We start from the raw sequence: 16894 nt of genomic DNA on the forward strand, positions 1-16894 counted from the left end.
TAAAATCCGTGCACCCATGTAAGAAACACCAAGAAGAAAACAAACAAAACAATCCTAACAACTTATTCCTGTTTATGACGACGATGATGATGAGTGATGGTTTCGCGGGACCTTTATACATAGGAGATATATATAAATATATAATATAGACTAATGGAGATATAGATTGTATACTCTTGACTACTATAACACGATTTATCCTTGAGCACTCAACTCCCGCACACTGCCGCTTCGTGGGCCTCGTCTCCCGAGCTGCGGCTCCGCTGCCGACCATCCCACGACGTCGCCCTCGCGCCTTGGCCCGGTGACCGAACTCCCTCCCTCGACCGCCTCGCTCGCTCGCTCGCTGACCGCCTAACAAGAGTCCAGCCGGGATGACCCTGAGGCCGGCTTGGTCACAGGACACTCGGGCTGAGGAGCAGAGGTGGTGGCCCGTTGGTCGGTGAGCGATGTGCCAACACCTCACGGGAATTGGTGGCAGGAATTGCTTTGTATTTTGGTAAAGTGCACAGTTGTGATAAGACTTCGGCTGACTTGAGAATTGGGCCCTCGTTTGGGCAGTGCAAGAGGTGGCGACATTGAGAGGTGATGTCCCCCCGCCCCCACCCCCTTCTCCCCCCCCCCCCCACACACAAACTTTCAGCTGCTCACATTGGTGGTGAGATGGGGTGGGTCGACGCTGAGACACCTGGTCGGAAGGTGCCACGTGAAACGATGGTGATGGTGGGTGGTGATGATAGAGGGAGATAGGGAGGGTCTGGCCAGGGCAGGGTCTTAAAGACGCGGTGTTGCCAAGGTGACTGGATTTTCACAGAAATAAAAATGCGTTGAAGCGAATTTCGCGCCGCGTGTCGTTTGCTGTGCGAGCCTGCGAGTTCACGCTTCCCCGGGCATTGATGACCACGATGGGTTAAGCAAAGACAATTTGGGCACTTTCTTAAACCTCTTCCGCTTCTGTCCATTTGGCACACCACAGCTGATCGGCCAGTCACGGTGGAGTAGAAAGTGCAGTGCATACTCTCACCTCCTTTCAAGATATCTGATTAATTAATCATTAATTGCAGATTAAGATATTTAAATTGCCATGCAACTAGCCTTGGTTAATGTAGATTTGTTATCTCAAGGTACATGATGCATTGAGGTGAGCGGTGGCGAAGTGGTTAGCGCACTGTCCTGGATACACCACGCCCTCTTGCGTCGTGCTGTCCTTTGGAGGTCCTTGCTCACAGAATCTGCCCTAACAGCCTGGAAGTCCAACACGGGGATCTTTGTGTTAAGGTTTGGGGAGCGTTCATGTCATGGTTCACGCACTGCGCTGCGATGAACTCGATTCCCAGCCACGGCTAACATCGGTGGCGAGTATCTCAACCAGTCCTGCCCCCACCTTCCAACATTCACTGACCAGCTTGGTAAAGTATGGATGGCCAAGCAACGCCCGCCCAATGACAGACAACGGCATCCGTCCAGCAGTGGATTGACAGGGCTGGGCATTATATTTAAATGCATCGCATCGCATCACATGTGCAAGAATCAATGTTTATACATTTGTACTCACTGTAATGAAAAATGTTTAATTATTATCAGGCCCGCAGTATATAGTGCAGTCTCCAAATCTTACCCACTCCCATCTCTCCTTACCTATGTGCTCTAAAGACGGGCCATTGCCCGAAACGTTGCCTATTACATTTATATTTCCTAACAAGGCCACAGTGTTAGTGAGGAGCATGTCGAGTCGATTGTAAAAACTGGCAGTAGCCCCTGGCGCTTGCCGATAATCTCGACATCCACGAGCCACGTGCTCCGAGTTTAAATGGCCTCCGGAGGGGGGGGGGGGTCACGTGGTCGCCGAGCGAGAGTCACGTGCCCTCCCCCCAGCTGGCCGCTTCCTCCGGTCACGTGCCGGTGACGTCACGCGCGCCCCCGTGACCCGGACGCGATCGGGCAAGAGGCGCCATGGCGCGGAGCGACCGGAGGCTTCGAGACAGAGAGGGGCGCAGAGAGACACACAGAGAGACACAGAGAGACAGAGAGACCACGTAGAGAGACAACGTAGAGACAGAGAGGGGCGCAGAGAGACACAGAGAGACACAGAGAGAGAGACCACGTAGAGAGAGACAGAGAGAGACCACGTAGAGAGAGACACAGAGAGACAGAGAGGGGCGCAGAGAGACACAGAGAGAGACCACGTAGAGAGAGACAGAGAGGGGCGGAGAGAGACACAGAGAGAGACACAGAGAAAGACCACGTAGAGAGAGATAGAGAGACACAGAGAGACAGAGAGGGGCGCAGAGAGACAGAGAGAGACCACGTAGAGAGAGACAGAGAGACAGAAAGACCACGTAGAGAGACAACGTAGAGATACAACGTAGAGACAGAGAGGGGCGTAGAGAGACACAGAGACCACGTAGAGAGACAACGTAGAGACAGAGAGAGACACACAGAGAGACACGTAGAGAGAGGCACGTAGAGAGACAACGTAGAGATACAACGTAGAGACAGAGGGGCGTAGAGAGAGAGACACACACAGAGACCACGTAGAGAGACCGAGCGACACGTAGAGACAGAGAGGGGCGTAGAGAGACGCAGAGAGAGACACAGAGACCACGTAGAGAGAGACACAGAGAGACAACGTAGAGGCAGAGAGACAGGGGCGTAGAGAGACAACGTAGAGCCACAGAGACACGTCGAGAGACAGAGTAGAGAGAGAGAGCACGTGGACACGTAGCGACACACGCTGCAGTTTACAGATACGCAGAGATGCGTAGAGAACATTCAGAGGTGCGTTGAGATATTGCACCGAGATGCATCGGCACAGGGATACAAAGACGCAGTATCTGCACACACACAGTGGCACGCAAGGGCCCAGATACGTGAGACGTGGCGGTGTGCAGCATACACAGAGGGAGATGGACATTTAGAGAGAGACGCAGCGACGTGGAGAGGCGTTGTATACCTACGACACGATATTTAGACGGCGTACAGAGTGGTTAACCAGACATACACAGAGAGACACCGAGGACAGGGAGAGGCAGACGGAGAGACACCGAGGCAGATAGAAAGACAGAGAGAGAGAGAGAGACACACACAAAGACACAGAGACAACATTACACACAGCACGCATAGGGCCACAGCGAGACGTAAAGACAGATACGGGGACATCGGGGCATATAGCAACTCACGTGGACAAGAGGCAGAGTCACAAAGAGACACACAGACACGACATCGAGAGACAGGGAGAGAGAGAGACCACCCCACACACCCCCCTGCGTCGCCCGGGCTCTGGACGCTTCAGCTGCCGCCAGCAGCACCCCAAGACCCTGCAAGTAACACACACATAGACACACACACACAGACACACACACATAGACACACACACAGAGACACACACACAGACACACACACACAGACACACACACATAGACACACACACAGACACACACACACAGACACACACACACAGACACACACACACAGACACACACACACAGACACACACACAGACACACACACACACGGCATACACACAGTACACACAGCGTGTAAAGTTAACTCACAAGTTAACACACAGTACACACAGCGTGTAAAGATAACTCACAAGTTAACACACAGTACACACAGCGTGTAAAGATAACTCACAAGTTAACACACAGTACACACAGCGCGGAAAGATAACTCACAAGTTAACACACAGTACACACAGCGTGTAAAGATGACTCACAAGTTAACACACAGTACACACAGCGCGGAAAGATAACTCACAAGTTAACACACAGTACACACAGCGTGTAAAGATAACTCACAAGTTAACACACAGTACACACAGCGCGGAAAGATAACTCACAAGTTAACACACAGCACACACAGCGTGTAAAGATGACTCACAAGTTAACACACAGTACACACAGCGTGTAAAGATAACTCACAAGTTTACACACAGTACACACAGCGTGTAAAGATAACTCACAAGTTAACACACAGTACACACAGCATGTAAAGATAACTCACAAGTTAACACACAGTACACACAGCGTGTAAAGATAACTCACAAGTTTACACACAGTACACACAGCGTGTAAAGATAACTCACAAGTTAACACACAGCACACACAGCGTGTAAAGATAACTCACAAGTTAACACACAGTACACACAGCGTGTAAAGATAACTCACAAGTTTACACACAGTACACACAGCGTGTAAAGATAACTCACAAGTTAACACACAGTACACACAGCATGTAAAGATAACTCACAAGTTAACACACAGTACACACAGCGTGTAAAGATAACTCACAAGTTTACACACAGTACACACAGCGTGTAAAGATAACTCACAAGTTAACACACAGTACACACAGCGTGTAAAGATAACTCACAAGTTAACACACAGTACACACAGCGTGTAAAGATAACTCACAAGTTTACACACAGTACACACAGCGTGTAAAGATAACTCACAAGTTAACACACAGTACACACAGCATGTAAAGATAACTCACAAGTTAACACACAGTACACACAGCGTGTAAAGATAACTCACAAGTTAACACACAGTACACACAGCGTGTAAAGATAACTCACAAGCTTACGCACAGTACACAGAGCGCGTAAAGATAACTCACAAGTTAACACACAGTACACACAGCGTGTAAAGATAACTCACAAGTTAACGCACAGTACACACAGCGTGTAAAGATAACGCACAAGTTAACACACAGTACACACAGCGCGTAAAGATAACTCACAAGTTAACACACAGTACACACAGCGTGTAAAGATAACTCACAAGTTAACGCACAGTACACACAGCGTGTAAAGATTACTCACAAGTTAACACGACACACACAGCGTACACAGCGCGTAAGGATAGCTCATAAGTCCAACACACAGGACGTCAGGATAACTCACAAGGTAACACACAACGCATAAGGATAACTCACAAGTTAACACAGCGCACACACAGCACGTAAGGATAACTCACAAGTTAACACAACACAACTCACAAGTCCAACACACAGCACGTAAAGACAACTAACAAGTTCAACATACACAGCACACGCACAGCACGTAATGATGACTCACGTTCAACACACACACACACAGCACGTAAGGATAACTCACACGTTCACCTACGCATGCACACACAGCAAGCACGTGGTTACATCATGCCATAATATATCGCGGTGAGCCCCAAAATCGCACGGTTATTGACTGATATTCATTTTCTGTTGAACACGGACAAGCCTCTCTACAGCAGCGGCAAGTCGCCAGCACCGAGGACACGCGACTTGGCGTTGCGGACTGGATGTCACAGCACGTGCAACTGCACGCGGCAGAGTAAATCGGCACAAGCTTGATGAACGCGGTGCAACTTGTGGCCTGCGACAGCTTGGCTCTCTCCCTGGCCACAGCGGAGCACAAAGAGGAGAGGCGGTGGTTGTGTCTACACCCACCACGCCCGGCTGCCTTCGTCTCTCCGCTGCTGAAATTTCACACCGCACCAGGAGCCCATTTGAGGCCGAGTCGATCTAGGTGAGGCCCCAGGAGGGAGTCGTGAGACGTGGCTGGGGATTGAACTTGGGCCACTGCGTTTGTAGCGCAAATGCGTTAACCTCCGCGACAACCCATTTTGCATCCGAACGCGTAGGTCTTCCATGTAGGGGATTAGTAGTACTGACGTGGTGGGGCCGGGCAGGAGGTGCTGTGGCCTGCGCCTCGCACGGATACTTTCACAGACCCACGAAGGGTGTGGCGTGGCTGTGCTCGCACACAAATACGTAGAAAAAGACCAAGATCCCCCATATAGCCTGAACAGACTTGGGGCAAGTGCTGTTAGCGAGCACCTATGAAGGCCGGCACGGCACGCGAGGGGGTGGGTGGTCAACACCACGCCAGGCGGCCTTTGTCTCCCCAGTGGTGATGTTTACACACCGCACCAGGTACTCATTTGAGGCTGAGTTGACCTCGGGGAGGCCCAGGACCGGTTCAAATAATCGTCACCGGTGTTGACCGTGAGCGGGAATCGAACTCGGGCCGCAGAGTTCATAGCGTTGCTAACCGCTGCACCACCGCTCCCCACAGACACACACAGACACACACGGACAGCGCGATGGTGGGGTTGGACTTTGACGTGCGCACCTACTGCTGCAACCTCCGCGCCACCAAGCCGCCCTACGAATGCCCCGTCTCCTCGTGCCGCAAGATCTACAAGTCCTACAGCGGCATCGAGTACCACCTCTTCCACTACGAGCATGGGGACGGCGCGGGGGCGCCCACGCCGGCGCGCAAGCCCCGGGGCCGCAAGGGCCGCGGCGGCAGCGGAGGGGCCTCCGGGGCTCCGTCCCCGGGGGCCACGGGCGGCGGCGGCGGCTCCGCTCGCTCTCCGGGGCGCGACGCCCTCACCTACGCGCAGGCGCAGCGCCTGGTGGAGGTCGACCTGGACGGTCGGATCCACCGCATCAGCATCTTCGACTCCATCGAGATCGTGGACGAGGACGAGGACGAGACGGCGCCGCAGCCGGAGGAGAAGGAGGCGGCGGTGGCGGCCGCCGGAGGGGACGAGCGGCGACAGCGCAACCACAACAACGGCACCGGCGGCCACGAGAACGGCGACGGTAAGAACGGCGTCGCCGGCATCAAGGAGGAGGAGGAGGCCACCGAAGGAGCAGGAGGAGGAGGAGGAGGCGCGCAGAGGGAGGTGAAACACGAGCGCACGAAACACAAGGATGGGGGAGCCGCGGAGACCGGCGCCGGCAACAAAGAGAACGCCGACGGAACGGCGCAGCAGCATCAGCAGCAACCCAAGAGCGGGCGGCACAAGCACAAGGAGCGCAGGAGGGACGGAGGAGGAGGGAGCAGCGGGGGTCCGGGCGCCGGCGGAGGAGGCGCGTGGACGTCGGCCCACCAGGGAGCGGTGGCCACCCCCGGCCAGGCCGCTCCCGGGGCTCCCGCCGGGCCGGGCTCCGGCTCGGGGTCCGGTTCGGGGGGAGCGGCCCCCTCCGGTGCGGCGTGCGCGCCGGCGGGGGGCCCGGCCCCGTGCAAGATCCCGGAGGCGATGTTCCGCGTGATCGAGTACGACGCGCCTGTGGCGCCCGCGCGCCCCAGCGCCTACTACAGATACATCGAGAAGTCCAGCGAAGAGCTCGACGAGGAGGTGCGTGCCTGCGTGCGCGCGTCCGTGCGTGCGTGTGCGCGCGTACACACGGCACGGCGTTTTGCGTCGATTAGTTCAGCGTAAGCTCGCGCGTTCGCACGACACCTCGTTTTGAACGTTTCTCTCGCCTGCCAATGACAAAATTAACGACCCCCCCCCCTCCTTGGCGGGAACACGGTGGGGGGCCTGGGGGACGTGGGGGAGGGGGCGGACGAGCGGTAGGGGGCCGGGTGACTCGCATGCTCGTTACCCCCGTGGGGCTTCCCCCCTTCAGGTGGAGTACCACATGGACGAGGAGGACTACGCGTGGCTGGAGATGATGAACGAGCGGCGGCACGCCGAGGGCCTGCCGCCCGTCACCCAGGAGTCCTTCGAGCTGCTCATGGACCGCCTGGAGAAGGAGTCGTGCTTTGAGAGCCGTGCCAAGCCCCCGGGCGGCATCCAAGGCGACGCGGCGGGGGCCGGCGCAGGGGCCAACGCGGCCGACCTCTCCGGGGGTGAGGGCCCGTCGTTTCAGCCGCATCGGCGGCGGCTCCACCACCACTGCCACCCACCAAAACCCACTCACCAAAACCCGCCCAACCCACCAAACCCACCCAACCCACCCAAATGCACCCACACAAATCCACCCACCCAAACCCACGCAACCCACCCACCCAAACCCATCCAAACCCACCCAACCTACCCAAATGCACCCACCCACCCAAACCCACAAAACCCACCCACCTAAACCCACCCAATGCACCCACCCACGATTCGTAATTGACTTCCCACCCACAACACGCATTGATTGTGTGTCGATCATCTAAATGCAAGCTGCATTCCTAGTTACTGCACACAGTATTGTGGTGGCCATCAGCTAGAAAGAGCCAAGATTGTGTTAATTCTTAATGATTTAATCAAATTTTCATTGTGCTCATAGATTAGCTCTGTTTTACCCAAGTGAAAGCCAAGCCAAATTGATCATAAGGATTGTCCAAAACTTTGTGATTGAAACCCAGCGTTAAATGGATTACGGATGGATGATTGGTGCCTTTCTCACTTCTATGCGTCTGTAGCCCTTTGTCTCACACCTGTGTATCTCTCACTTATATGCATGTCTCGCCTGTGCACATCTCTAACCTGTGTCTCTCACCCGTACGCGTCTCTAACCTGTCTCTCACCTTGTGTGCCTTTCCGCCGCCCGCCCGCCGTCCCCGCCGCCGCCCCCGGCGCAGCGTCGGTGCCGCTGCCCCCGCCGGACGAGGACGCCCTCTGCTGCATCTGCAACGACGGCGAGTGCCAGAACAGCAACGTGATCCTCTTCTGCGACATGTGCAACCTGGCGGTGCACCAGGAGTGCTACGGGGTGCCCTACATCCCCGAGGGCCAGTGGCTGTGCCGCCGCTGCCTGCAGTCGCCCTCGCGGGCCGTGGACTGCGCGCTGTGCCCCAACAAGGGCGGCGCCTTCAAGCAGACGGACGATGGGCGCTGGGCGCACGTGGTGTGCGCACTATGGATCCCCGAGGTGTGCTTCGCCAACACCGTCTTCCTGGAGCCCATCGACAGCATCGAGCACATCCCGCCGGCGCGCTGGAAGCTCACCTGCTACGTGTGCAAGCAGCGCGGCTCGGGCGCCTGCATCCAGTGCCACAAGGCCAACTGCTACACGGCCTTCCACGTGACGTGCGCCCAGCAGGCGGGACTCTACATGAAGATGGAGCCCGTGCGCGAGACGGGCGCCAACGGGACGTCCTTCAGCGTCCGCAAGACGGCCTACTGCGATATTCACACGCCGCCCGGCAGTGTGCGGCGGTACGTGTCCCCCTCGTCCTTGTGCGCGTCTCGCTCGTGTCCTGCGTGTCCTGCGTGTACTGCGTGTACTGGTGAGACATAGCCGAGGCTCTCTCACCTGCGTGGGTTCTGTGTACAGGTGAGGCAGTTGAGGCCCTTATCTGAGCCGTATCACTCAGCGGCCCACTCTCAAGAGCCTTCTCTGTCTAGACGAGCTCCGTAGGCTACCAGTTGCAGAGCTCAGCCCGTGATGGAGGGATGGGGCGTTACGTGGTGTGGCATCGTGCGGTGTGGCATGGAGCGGTGTGGCTTGGTGTGGTGCGGCGTTGCGGCGTGGTGCGTTGCGGCGTGGTGTAGTCCGGTGTGGTGCGGTGTGTGGTGCAATGTGACGTGATGTGGTGTGACGTGATGCGGTGTTGCAGTGTGGCGTGTTGCTGTGTGGCGTGTTGCGATGTGGTGTGTTGTGGTGTGGTGTGTTGCGGTGTGGTGCGTTGTGTTGTGGTGTGTTGCGGTGTGGTGCAGGTTTGGCGTGGTGCGATGTGGCGTGTTGCTGTGTGGCGTGTTGCGATGTGGTGTGTTGTGGTGTGGTGTGTTGCTGTGTGGCGTGTTGCGATGTGGTGTGTTGTGGTGTGGTGTGTTGCGGTGTGGTGCAGGTTTGGCGTGGTGCGATGTGGCGTGTTGCACAGTGCGGTCTGACGTGTGCGGTGTTGTGTGGCATAGTGCGGTGTGGTGTGTTGTGGTGTGACGTGTTGCGGTGTAGTGTGTTGTGGTGTGACGTGTTGCGGTGTGGTGTGTTGTGGTGTGACGTGTTGCGGTGTGGTGTGTTGCGGTGTGGTGTGTTGCGGTGTGGTGCGTTGTGTTGTGGTGTGTTGCGGTGTGGTGCAGGTTTGGCGTGGTGCGATGTGGCGTGTTGCTGTGTGGCGTGTTGCGATGTGGTGTGTTGTGGTGTGGTGTGTTGCTGTGTGGCGTGTTGCGATGTGGTGTGTTGTGGTGTGGTGTGTTGCGGTGTGGTGCAGGTTTGGCGTGGTGCGATGTGGCGTGTTGCACAGTGCGGTCTGACGTGTGCGGTGTTGTGTGGCATAGTGCGGTGTGGTGTGTTGTGGTGTGACGTGTTGCGGTGTAGTGTGTTGTGGTGTGACGTGTTGCGGTGTGGTGTGTTGTGGTGTGACGTGTTGTGGTGTGGTGTGTTGCGGTGTGGCGTGTTGCGGTGTGGTGTGTTGCGGTGTAGTGTGTTGCGGTGTGACGTGTTGCGATGTGGTGTGTTGCGGTGTGACGTGTTGCGGTGTGGTGTGTTGCGGTGTGACGTGTTGCGATGTGGTGTGTTGCGATGTGGTGTGTTGCGGTGTGACGTGTTGCGGTGTGGCGTGTTGCGGGGTGGCGTGTTGCGGTGTGACGTGTTGCGGTGTGATGTGTTGCGGTGTGACGTGTTGCGGTGTGACGTGTTGCGGTGTGGCGTGTTGCGGTGTGGCGTGTTGCGGTGTGGTGTGTTGCGGTGTGACGTGTTGCGGTGTGACGTGTTGCGGTGTGACGTGTTGCGGTGTGGCGTGTTGCGGGGTGAAGTGTTGCGGTGTGGTGTGTTGCGGTGTGGTGTGTTGCGGTGTGGCGTGTTGCGGTGTGGCGTGTTGCGGTGTGGCGTGTTGCGGTGTGGCGTGTTGCGGTGTCACGCTCCTGTCATGCTCCCGTCACGCTCCTGTCATGCTCCCGTCACGCTCCCGCCCGCTCCCGCACGCTCCCGTCACGCTCCCGTCGCGCTCCCGTCACGCTCCACCACTCTCCCGCCGCTCCCGTCACGCTCCCATCACGCTCCATCACGCTCCCGTCACGCTCCCGTCGCGCTCCCGTCAAGCTCCCACCACGCTCCCGTCAAGCTCCCACCACGCTCCCATCACGCTCCCGTCACGCTCCCATCACGCTCCCGTCACGCTCCCGTCACGCTCCCGTCACGCTCCCGTCGCGCTCCCGTCAAGCTCCCACCACGCTCCCACCACGCTCCCGTCACGCTCCCACCACGCTCCCATCACGCTCCCGTCACGCTCCCATCACGCTCCCGTCACGCTCCCATCACGCTTCCCGTCAAGCTCCCACCACGCTCCCACCACGCTCCCGTCACGCTCCCACCACGCTCCCGTCACGATTCCGTCACGCTCCCGTCATGCTCCTGTCCTGCTCCCGTCACGCTCCCGTCACGCTCCCGTCACATTCCCGCCGCGCTTCACGGATGCCTCTGCATCGCCGTTCATTCCCCGCGTCTCGTAGGCCGCTGCTGCTGACAGGCAGCGAGAGTGACGGCGAGGACGGGGAGGGCGGCGCGGCTGGAGGCTGCACCCCGGGCTGGTCGGCCAAGAAAGCCAAGGCCAAGTCGAAGCAGAAGATGAAGAAGGCGCGGAAGATCCTGGCGGAGCGGCGCGCCGCTGTGCCCATCGTGTCCGTGCCGTGCATTCCTCCCCACAGGTGCGCGGTGTTACACGGCCGTCTCGGACAGATGTGCGATGACGGGGGTGGGGGCTGGCGGGAGAGGCGGGCGGGGGGGCATTTTAGGAGCCAGCGATAAGCCCTGGAGGCTGGAGGCGTGGGTTAGGCCCTGTACATATGGATCAATCGATGAAGTCCGCTCTCATCGACCGATCCTTATTGCGCGATAGTTCGGGGCTGGCCGAGTCACCATTGAAAAAGGAGCTGAATAGCTCAGGGGGTGGTTTTACTCAGATAAAATAAACATTCTCATTCTGAGGCCCGATTTAAAAACAATGGCGGATGCCCCCAAAAATGCCGGCCTCTGGAAGGTAAGAAGCCCCACCCCCTGGCGAGAGGAGCGTGCCCAGCGTGACGCCGCCAATTTACACCCCCAAGCCCTCGCCATCACCTCCCGGGCAGCGACACACACGTGGGAACACAAGGAAGAACAGCATATCTACAATCTTGATTTGAAGTGTTTCTTGACTGCAGGAATCAGTTTTTTCTTGCTGTGGTTGTCCCATCTGATGACGATTGCTTGTGTTGCGATCGAAATGTCGTGATCTATTATTTTTCTACCTACGTGACTTTACCGAAAGAGCCAAAGAGTAACATATATATACATTTTTTTTAGTTATTGTATTCATTGAGTAATGAGCTGGTAATCGGTAGAGTAAATGATACCTCATTAATTGGGATGCAAAAACAAAATCTTGCGTCTTAAGACAGTAATTGATTAGCCCAACTTTTAGTATGGGTTGGAATCTGGAGAAATGGAGGTGTGAGTTGGAACCCGGAGCTCTGATGCATGGCACTTAGAAACCCCGCTTATCAGCGGGGCAGTTTTGCCGGTGCCCTGATGCCGTGCGTTGCCGTGCCTTCGTTTACCGCCCTCCCCCCTACCTCGCTGACCCGCAGGCTGAGCAAGATCATTAGCCGCGTGTCCATGCAGCGCAAGAGCCAGTTCATGCAGCGCATGCACAGCTACTGGACGCTCAAGCGGCAGTCCCGCAACGGCGTGCCCCTTCTGCGGAGGCTGCAGTCCCACCTGCAGTCGCAGCGATCCATGGAGCAGGTAACGGCGGCTGCCCGTCAAGATTCACAGTGAACATTCGCTGAGCATCTAACACAGACGTTTTGGCGAACTGTCGCAATCCGCGGTCATCCGTTGCGCTTTGAAAATTGTAACTTATTTTTTTTTGCCGTAGTTTTTATTTTATTTTGTTTGTAGAGATTTAGTTTGGTCTGAACCTGCCATCCGCCCACGTCTTGGTTTTATTTCTCTGCGCGGTAGAGCAATGGATTGCCGTAGAGTCCGTCAAGCCTGACAAATAAAAACATATCTTCTTGGTATCAACCCCACGTTCGCCCCGATTAGGATTGGAACATAATAGAGGTTTTTTGGGGGGGATTAGAACGTAAATAAAAGTTCCACGTAAGTTGTAGAAATTGTAAAATTATCACGTGTCGCACAGCTCAATTTTACTTATCAGGATACTTGAACATTTTATTTTGTTGAATTGATGAATGAGTCGATGCCTTGTGGCTGCAAGGGCTGCTGGGTTGGCTCAGAATTCATGGTGTTGTGCGGGGACCGCTGAGGTCATGGGTTCAAACCCGGGTTGCGATGAAACCCCACCGGGTTCTCTTGTGCAGTGAGTCGCTGTTCTCGGCCTGGTCACCAGCGACTGCGCTCAAAAGCATCACGTAGAATAATCATTTCTGCACTTATTTGGCAAAAATTCCGGCTTTGAGAATTCAATATAGGTTTTGACTGTTATGTGACGAACGTGTAATCTGCAAACCACGAGGGTCGGAGGGAGCTCTGCGATAGCTGTTTCCGCGGGAGAAAGAAACCTGCGTGTGAATATCGTCATTGATTAGGCCAGCTCTAGCACGGTGTGTGTCCCCGTGTGGTCACGCATGTTGCTGCGTCTCTCGCGACGACGCGACACCGATACCGCAATTGGGATGACGCCCGAGGAAAAATGACAAAACACACCTCCGGCCGCGACTCACCAAATCTCACGGAGCGGCTCGGCCTCCTCACGCTCCCCTCCCCCCCCCCCTGTCGCCCCCCGGCCCGGCGTGACCCCAGCGCGAGCACCTGGGAGAGAAGAGGCACGCGCTGAAGGAGCAGCTCAAGTCGTGGCAGCGCCTGCGCCACGACCTGGAGCGGGCGCGCCTGCTCGTCGAGCTCATCCGCAAGCGCGAGAAGCTCAAGCGCGAACAGGTGGTGACCGTCGGCACGGCGACGCGAGCGCACGTCGGCACGGCGACGCGAGCGCACGTCGGCACGGCGACGCGAGCGCACGGCGACGCGAGCGCACGTCGGCACGGCGACGCGCCGAGTTGCGCGTGAGCCTTGTGTAGACACCGCACACTCAGCCGCCAATCCCCGTGCTCCGGGCCGTGTATGGTAATGGATCTGACGACCTTGAGTTGTATTCCCGCTCATGGAAAACTACGATGATTCTGTGAACCTGTCCTGGACCTCCCCTCGGTCGACTCGGCCTCACATGAGTATAAGATGCAATGTGTCAGCATTGCTACCGCGGAGACAGAGGCGGCCGTACGTGGTGTTGGCTACCCACCCTCCGCTTGTGCTGTGGCAGCACTTTCCCCAACAAGTCGGTTAAGACTACACAGGAGATCTTTGCCTTTGTGTGTGGTAGCACGCAGTAGTGTTTTTTTAATGTTCAACCGTGTCTGCTGTGTTGATATGTGTTCATGGGTAATAATACGTAATCATTAATGGGTAACGTGTCGTAAGATTTGATAATGTGTGTCCGTGCGGTGACGCGTGGTCGTGTGTGTGTCCCCTGTGGTGACACGTGGTCGTGAGTGTGTAGGTACGGTGACGAGTGGTCGTGTGTGTGTCCGTATAGTGACGCGTGGTCGTGTGTGTCCCCTGTGGTGACGCGTGGTCGTGTGCGGTGATGCCGGCGTGACGCCCGTCCGCGTGTTTCGCGCTGCGCAGATCCGAGCGCAAGAGGCCGTGATGGAGGCGCGGCTGATCCCGTTCGTCATCTTCCTACGCCGGACTCTGGAGCTGCTGCAGGAGCGAGACACGGGCAGCATCTTCTCGGAGCCCGTGTGCCTCGAGGAGGTGAGCGGGGAGTGGTGGGGGCCGCCGTCGTCGCATCGACGCGACGACAAGCGACTGTGGCTTTGGCAGGAGCACGGCGTTGCGCGGCGCTTTCTGATGCGCTGTGCGGCACGCCGCGTAGAGGCCGTCTGGAACGCCGCTCTTCCTTCCGATATTCTGAAGCCACTGGGAGCTATGATGTGCTTTAACTGTTTGTTGGTGTTGTAATTTAGTTTGTTGTCCTCCCCCCCCCCCCCCCCCCATTTAGCTCCGCACCTACAATTAGCGCAGTTGGCTATGTACATTCAAAAGAAGTTTAACATACATAGACTCACACGGAGACCGGTAGACTCACACAGAGACCAATAGACTCACACAGAGACCCACACAGAGACCCATAGACTCACACAGAGACCCGTAGGCTACATACGGTGCGAATGAAGTTCAACTTGCGTACCATCCGGGACGATGACCGACAGGGGAGAACGCATCCTAGCACAGCAACCACCGTGAAGTTGGAGCGACGATGTCAGTTCATGTACTGGAGTGAGATGTTGGGTCAGCAGCACTGTTCCCCGCATGATGGCAACGACTCGTTTGAGGCCTTCATCCAGCAGTGGATAGAACAGGTAGTATAGTGATTGGCGCACTGCGCTGCGAATCCGACGACCTGAGTTCGATTCCGGCGTAATGGCTAACATCGGTGGCTGTTATCTTAAACAGTCCTGGGCCTCCCCGAGGTCTACCCAGCGTAGCGTGTAAGCATTGGTGAGACTTGAGGCGGCCGGGGGTGGTGCTGGCCACCCCCCCCCCCCCTTTTGTGTGCTGTGCCGGCCTTCACGGATTCTCACGAGCAGCACTTGCCCCCGACAGTCTGTAACGGGCTACACGGGGGGGCTGAGGACCTTTGTCTCTGCCCTGCGTAGGTGTCGGACTACCTGGATCACATCAAAACCCCCATGGACTTCTCCACGATGCGGCAGCGCGTGGACTCGCACGAGTACCGCGGCATGGACACCTTCGCCGGCGACTTCCAACTCATCGTCAACAACTGCATGCAGTACAACGCCAAGGTGCGTGCGGCCCCAAAGAGCTGGCGGCGACCCGCAGAGGTGTCACTGCCGCAGAGAGCGCCGGTGTCAATGTTGAGTGCCGGGGTGTGTGTGTGAGTGTGTGTGTGTGGGTGTAAGGAGTTCACAAATCCTTAAAAGATCTGGATAAAGTCCCATCGGTGAGCTCCCCCGGGCAGGCAAGGTTGCGTTGGCTGGGTCATATAGCCCGCATGCCCAGTCACCGCATGCCTTAATAGCTTTTGTTCGGCCGGATTGAGGAGGCTAAATGGGCGCGGCAGGGGCTAGAAAACAGATGGAGTGATGTGGTACATGAGGATGTGGAGCTGAGTGGACTTGCCGATGACTGGTACCAGCGTTGTCAAGATCGGTCACTGTGGAGGAGGCTCGTGAAGGACGCTACTGGGCAGTTGGAGGCAGTCGCCCTCCAACAACAACGGAGAGTGGAGGAGCGACGCTCACAACAACAAGCGGAGTGCCGGGTGGCTAAAGCACAGCAAGTTGGCACAGTATTCATCTCAGACAGTCGACCCGTGGCACCTGGGTCTGCCCCGTGACCACCTGCCAACGGACGTTCGACACTTCACGTGGCCCCAACGTGCACATAGCCAGGCACAAGCGGCGTGGTGACGTCACCGCCACTTAGTAGCGAATGGCGGTTGTTGTTGTGTGGGTGCGGGGTGTGTGTGTGTGGAGAGTAGCGGTCAGCGCGCCACACTACCAACCCGGGACCCGATAGGATGCCTCGGCCTCAAATGAGTACCTGGTGCGGTGTCAACATCGTGTGCCGTGCCGGTCTTCAAAGGTGCTACTCGCTAGCAGCACTTGCCCCAACAGTCTGTTAAGGCTACACGGGGGATCTTTGTTTTTTGTGTGCCCAGGACACGATTTTTTACCGCGCGGCCGTGCGGCTCAGGGACCAGGGCGCCGTGATCTTGCGGCAAGCGCGAGCGGCAGCGGAGCGGATCGGCTTCAACTACGAGAGCGGAATGCACCTCCCCACGGCGCCAGCCGCTCCGTCCGCCCACGGTGGGGCACACGGGCACAGACACACACGCACAGACACACACGCACAGACACACACGCACAGACACACACACACAGACACACACGCACAGACACACACACACAGACACACACACAAACACACCGCACAGACACACACACACAGACACACACACACAGACACACACGCACAGACACACACGCACAGACACACACGCACAGACACACACGCACAGACACACACGCACAGACACACACACACAGACACACCGCACAGACACACACGCACAGACACACAGCACAGACACACACGCACAGACACACACACAGACACACACACAGACACACACCAC

General features: G+C 56.7%; 1 protein-coding gene across 5 annotated transcripts in view; it reads left to right on the plus strand.

Annotated features, from left to right (window-relative positions):
- The first annotated feature begins 1919 nt into the window (after positions 1-1919).
- LOC133342719 (peregrin-like) overlaps positions 1920-16894 on the plus strand; it is a 30623-nt gene continuing 15648 nt past the window's right edge. For 2 of the 5 annotated variants that reach the window (XM_061552054.1, XM_061552057.1), the window contains exons 1-11: positions 1920-3323; positions 5242-5530; positions 6080-7151; positions 7426-7648; positions 8369-8945; positions 11181-11375; positions 12297-12453; positions 13477-13611; positions 14359-14487; positions 15393-15539; positions 16418-16565. In XM_061552054.1, the coding sequence (XP_061408038.1) occupies positions 5355-5530; positions 6080-7151; positions 7426-7648; positions 8369-8945; positions 11181-11375; positions 12297-12453; positions 13477-13611; positions 14359-14487; positions 15393-15539; positions 16418-16565 (2959 nt within the window). In that variant the 5' untranslated portion in view covers positions 1920-3323; positions 5242-5354. Of the gene's footprint in view, positions 3324-5241; positions 7152-7425; positions 7649-8368; positions 8946-11180; positions 11376-12296; positions 12454-13476; positions 13612-14358; positions 14488-15392; positions 15540-16417; positions 16566-16894 lie in introns of all 5 variants that reach the window. The other 3 variants (XM_061552056.1, XM_061552055.1, XM_061552058.1) reach the window with 3 other exon arrangements.

This window comes from Lethenteron reissneri, chromosome 15, assembly GCF_015708825.2.
Source record: "Lethenteron reissneri isolate LAM-NWPU_2019-01 chromosome 15, ASM1570882v1, whole genome shotgun sequence".
Lineage (NCBI taxonomy): Eukaryota > Metazoa > Chordata > Hyperoartia > Petromyzontiformes > Petromyzontidae > Lethenteron > Lethenteron reissneri.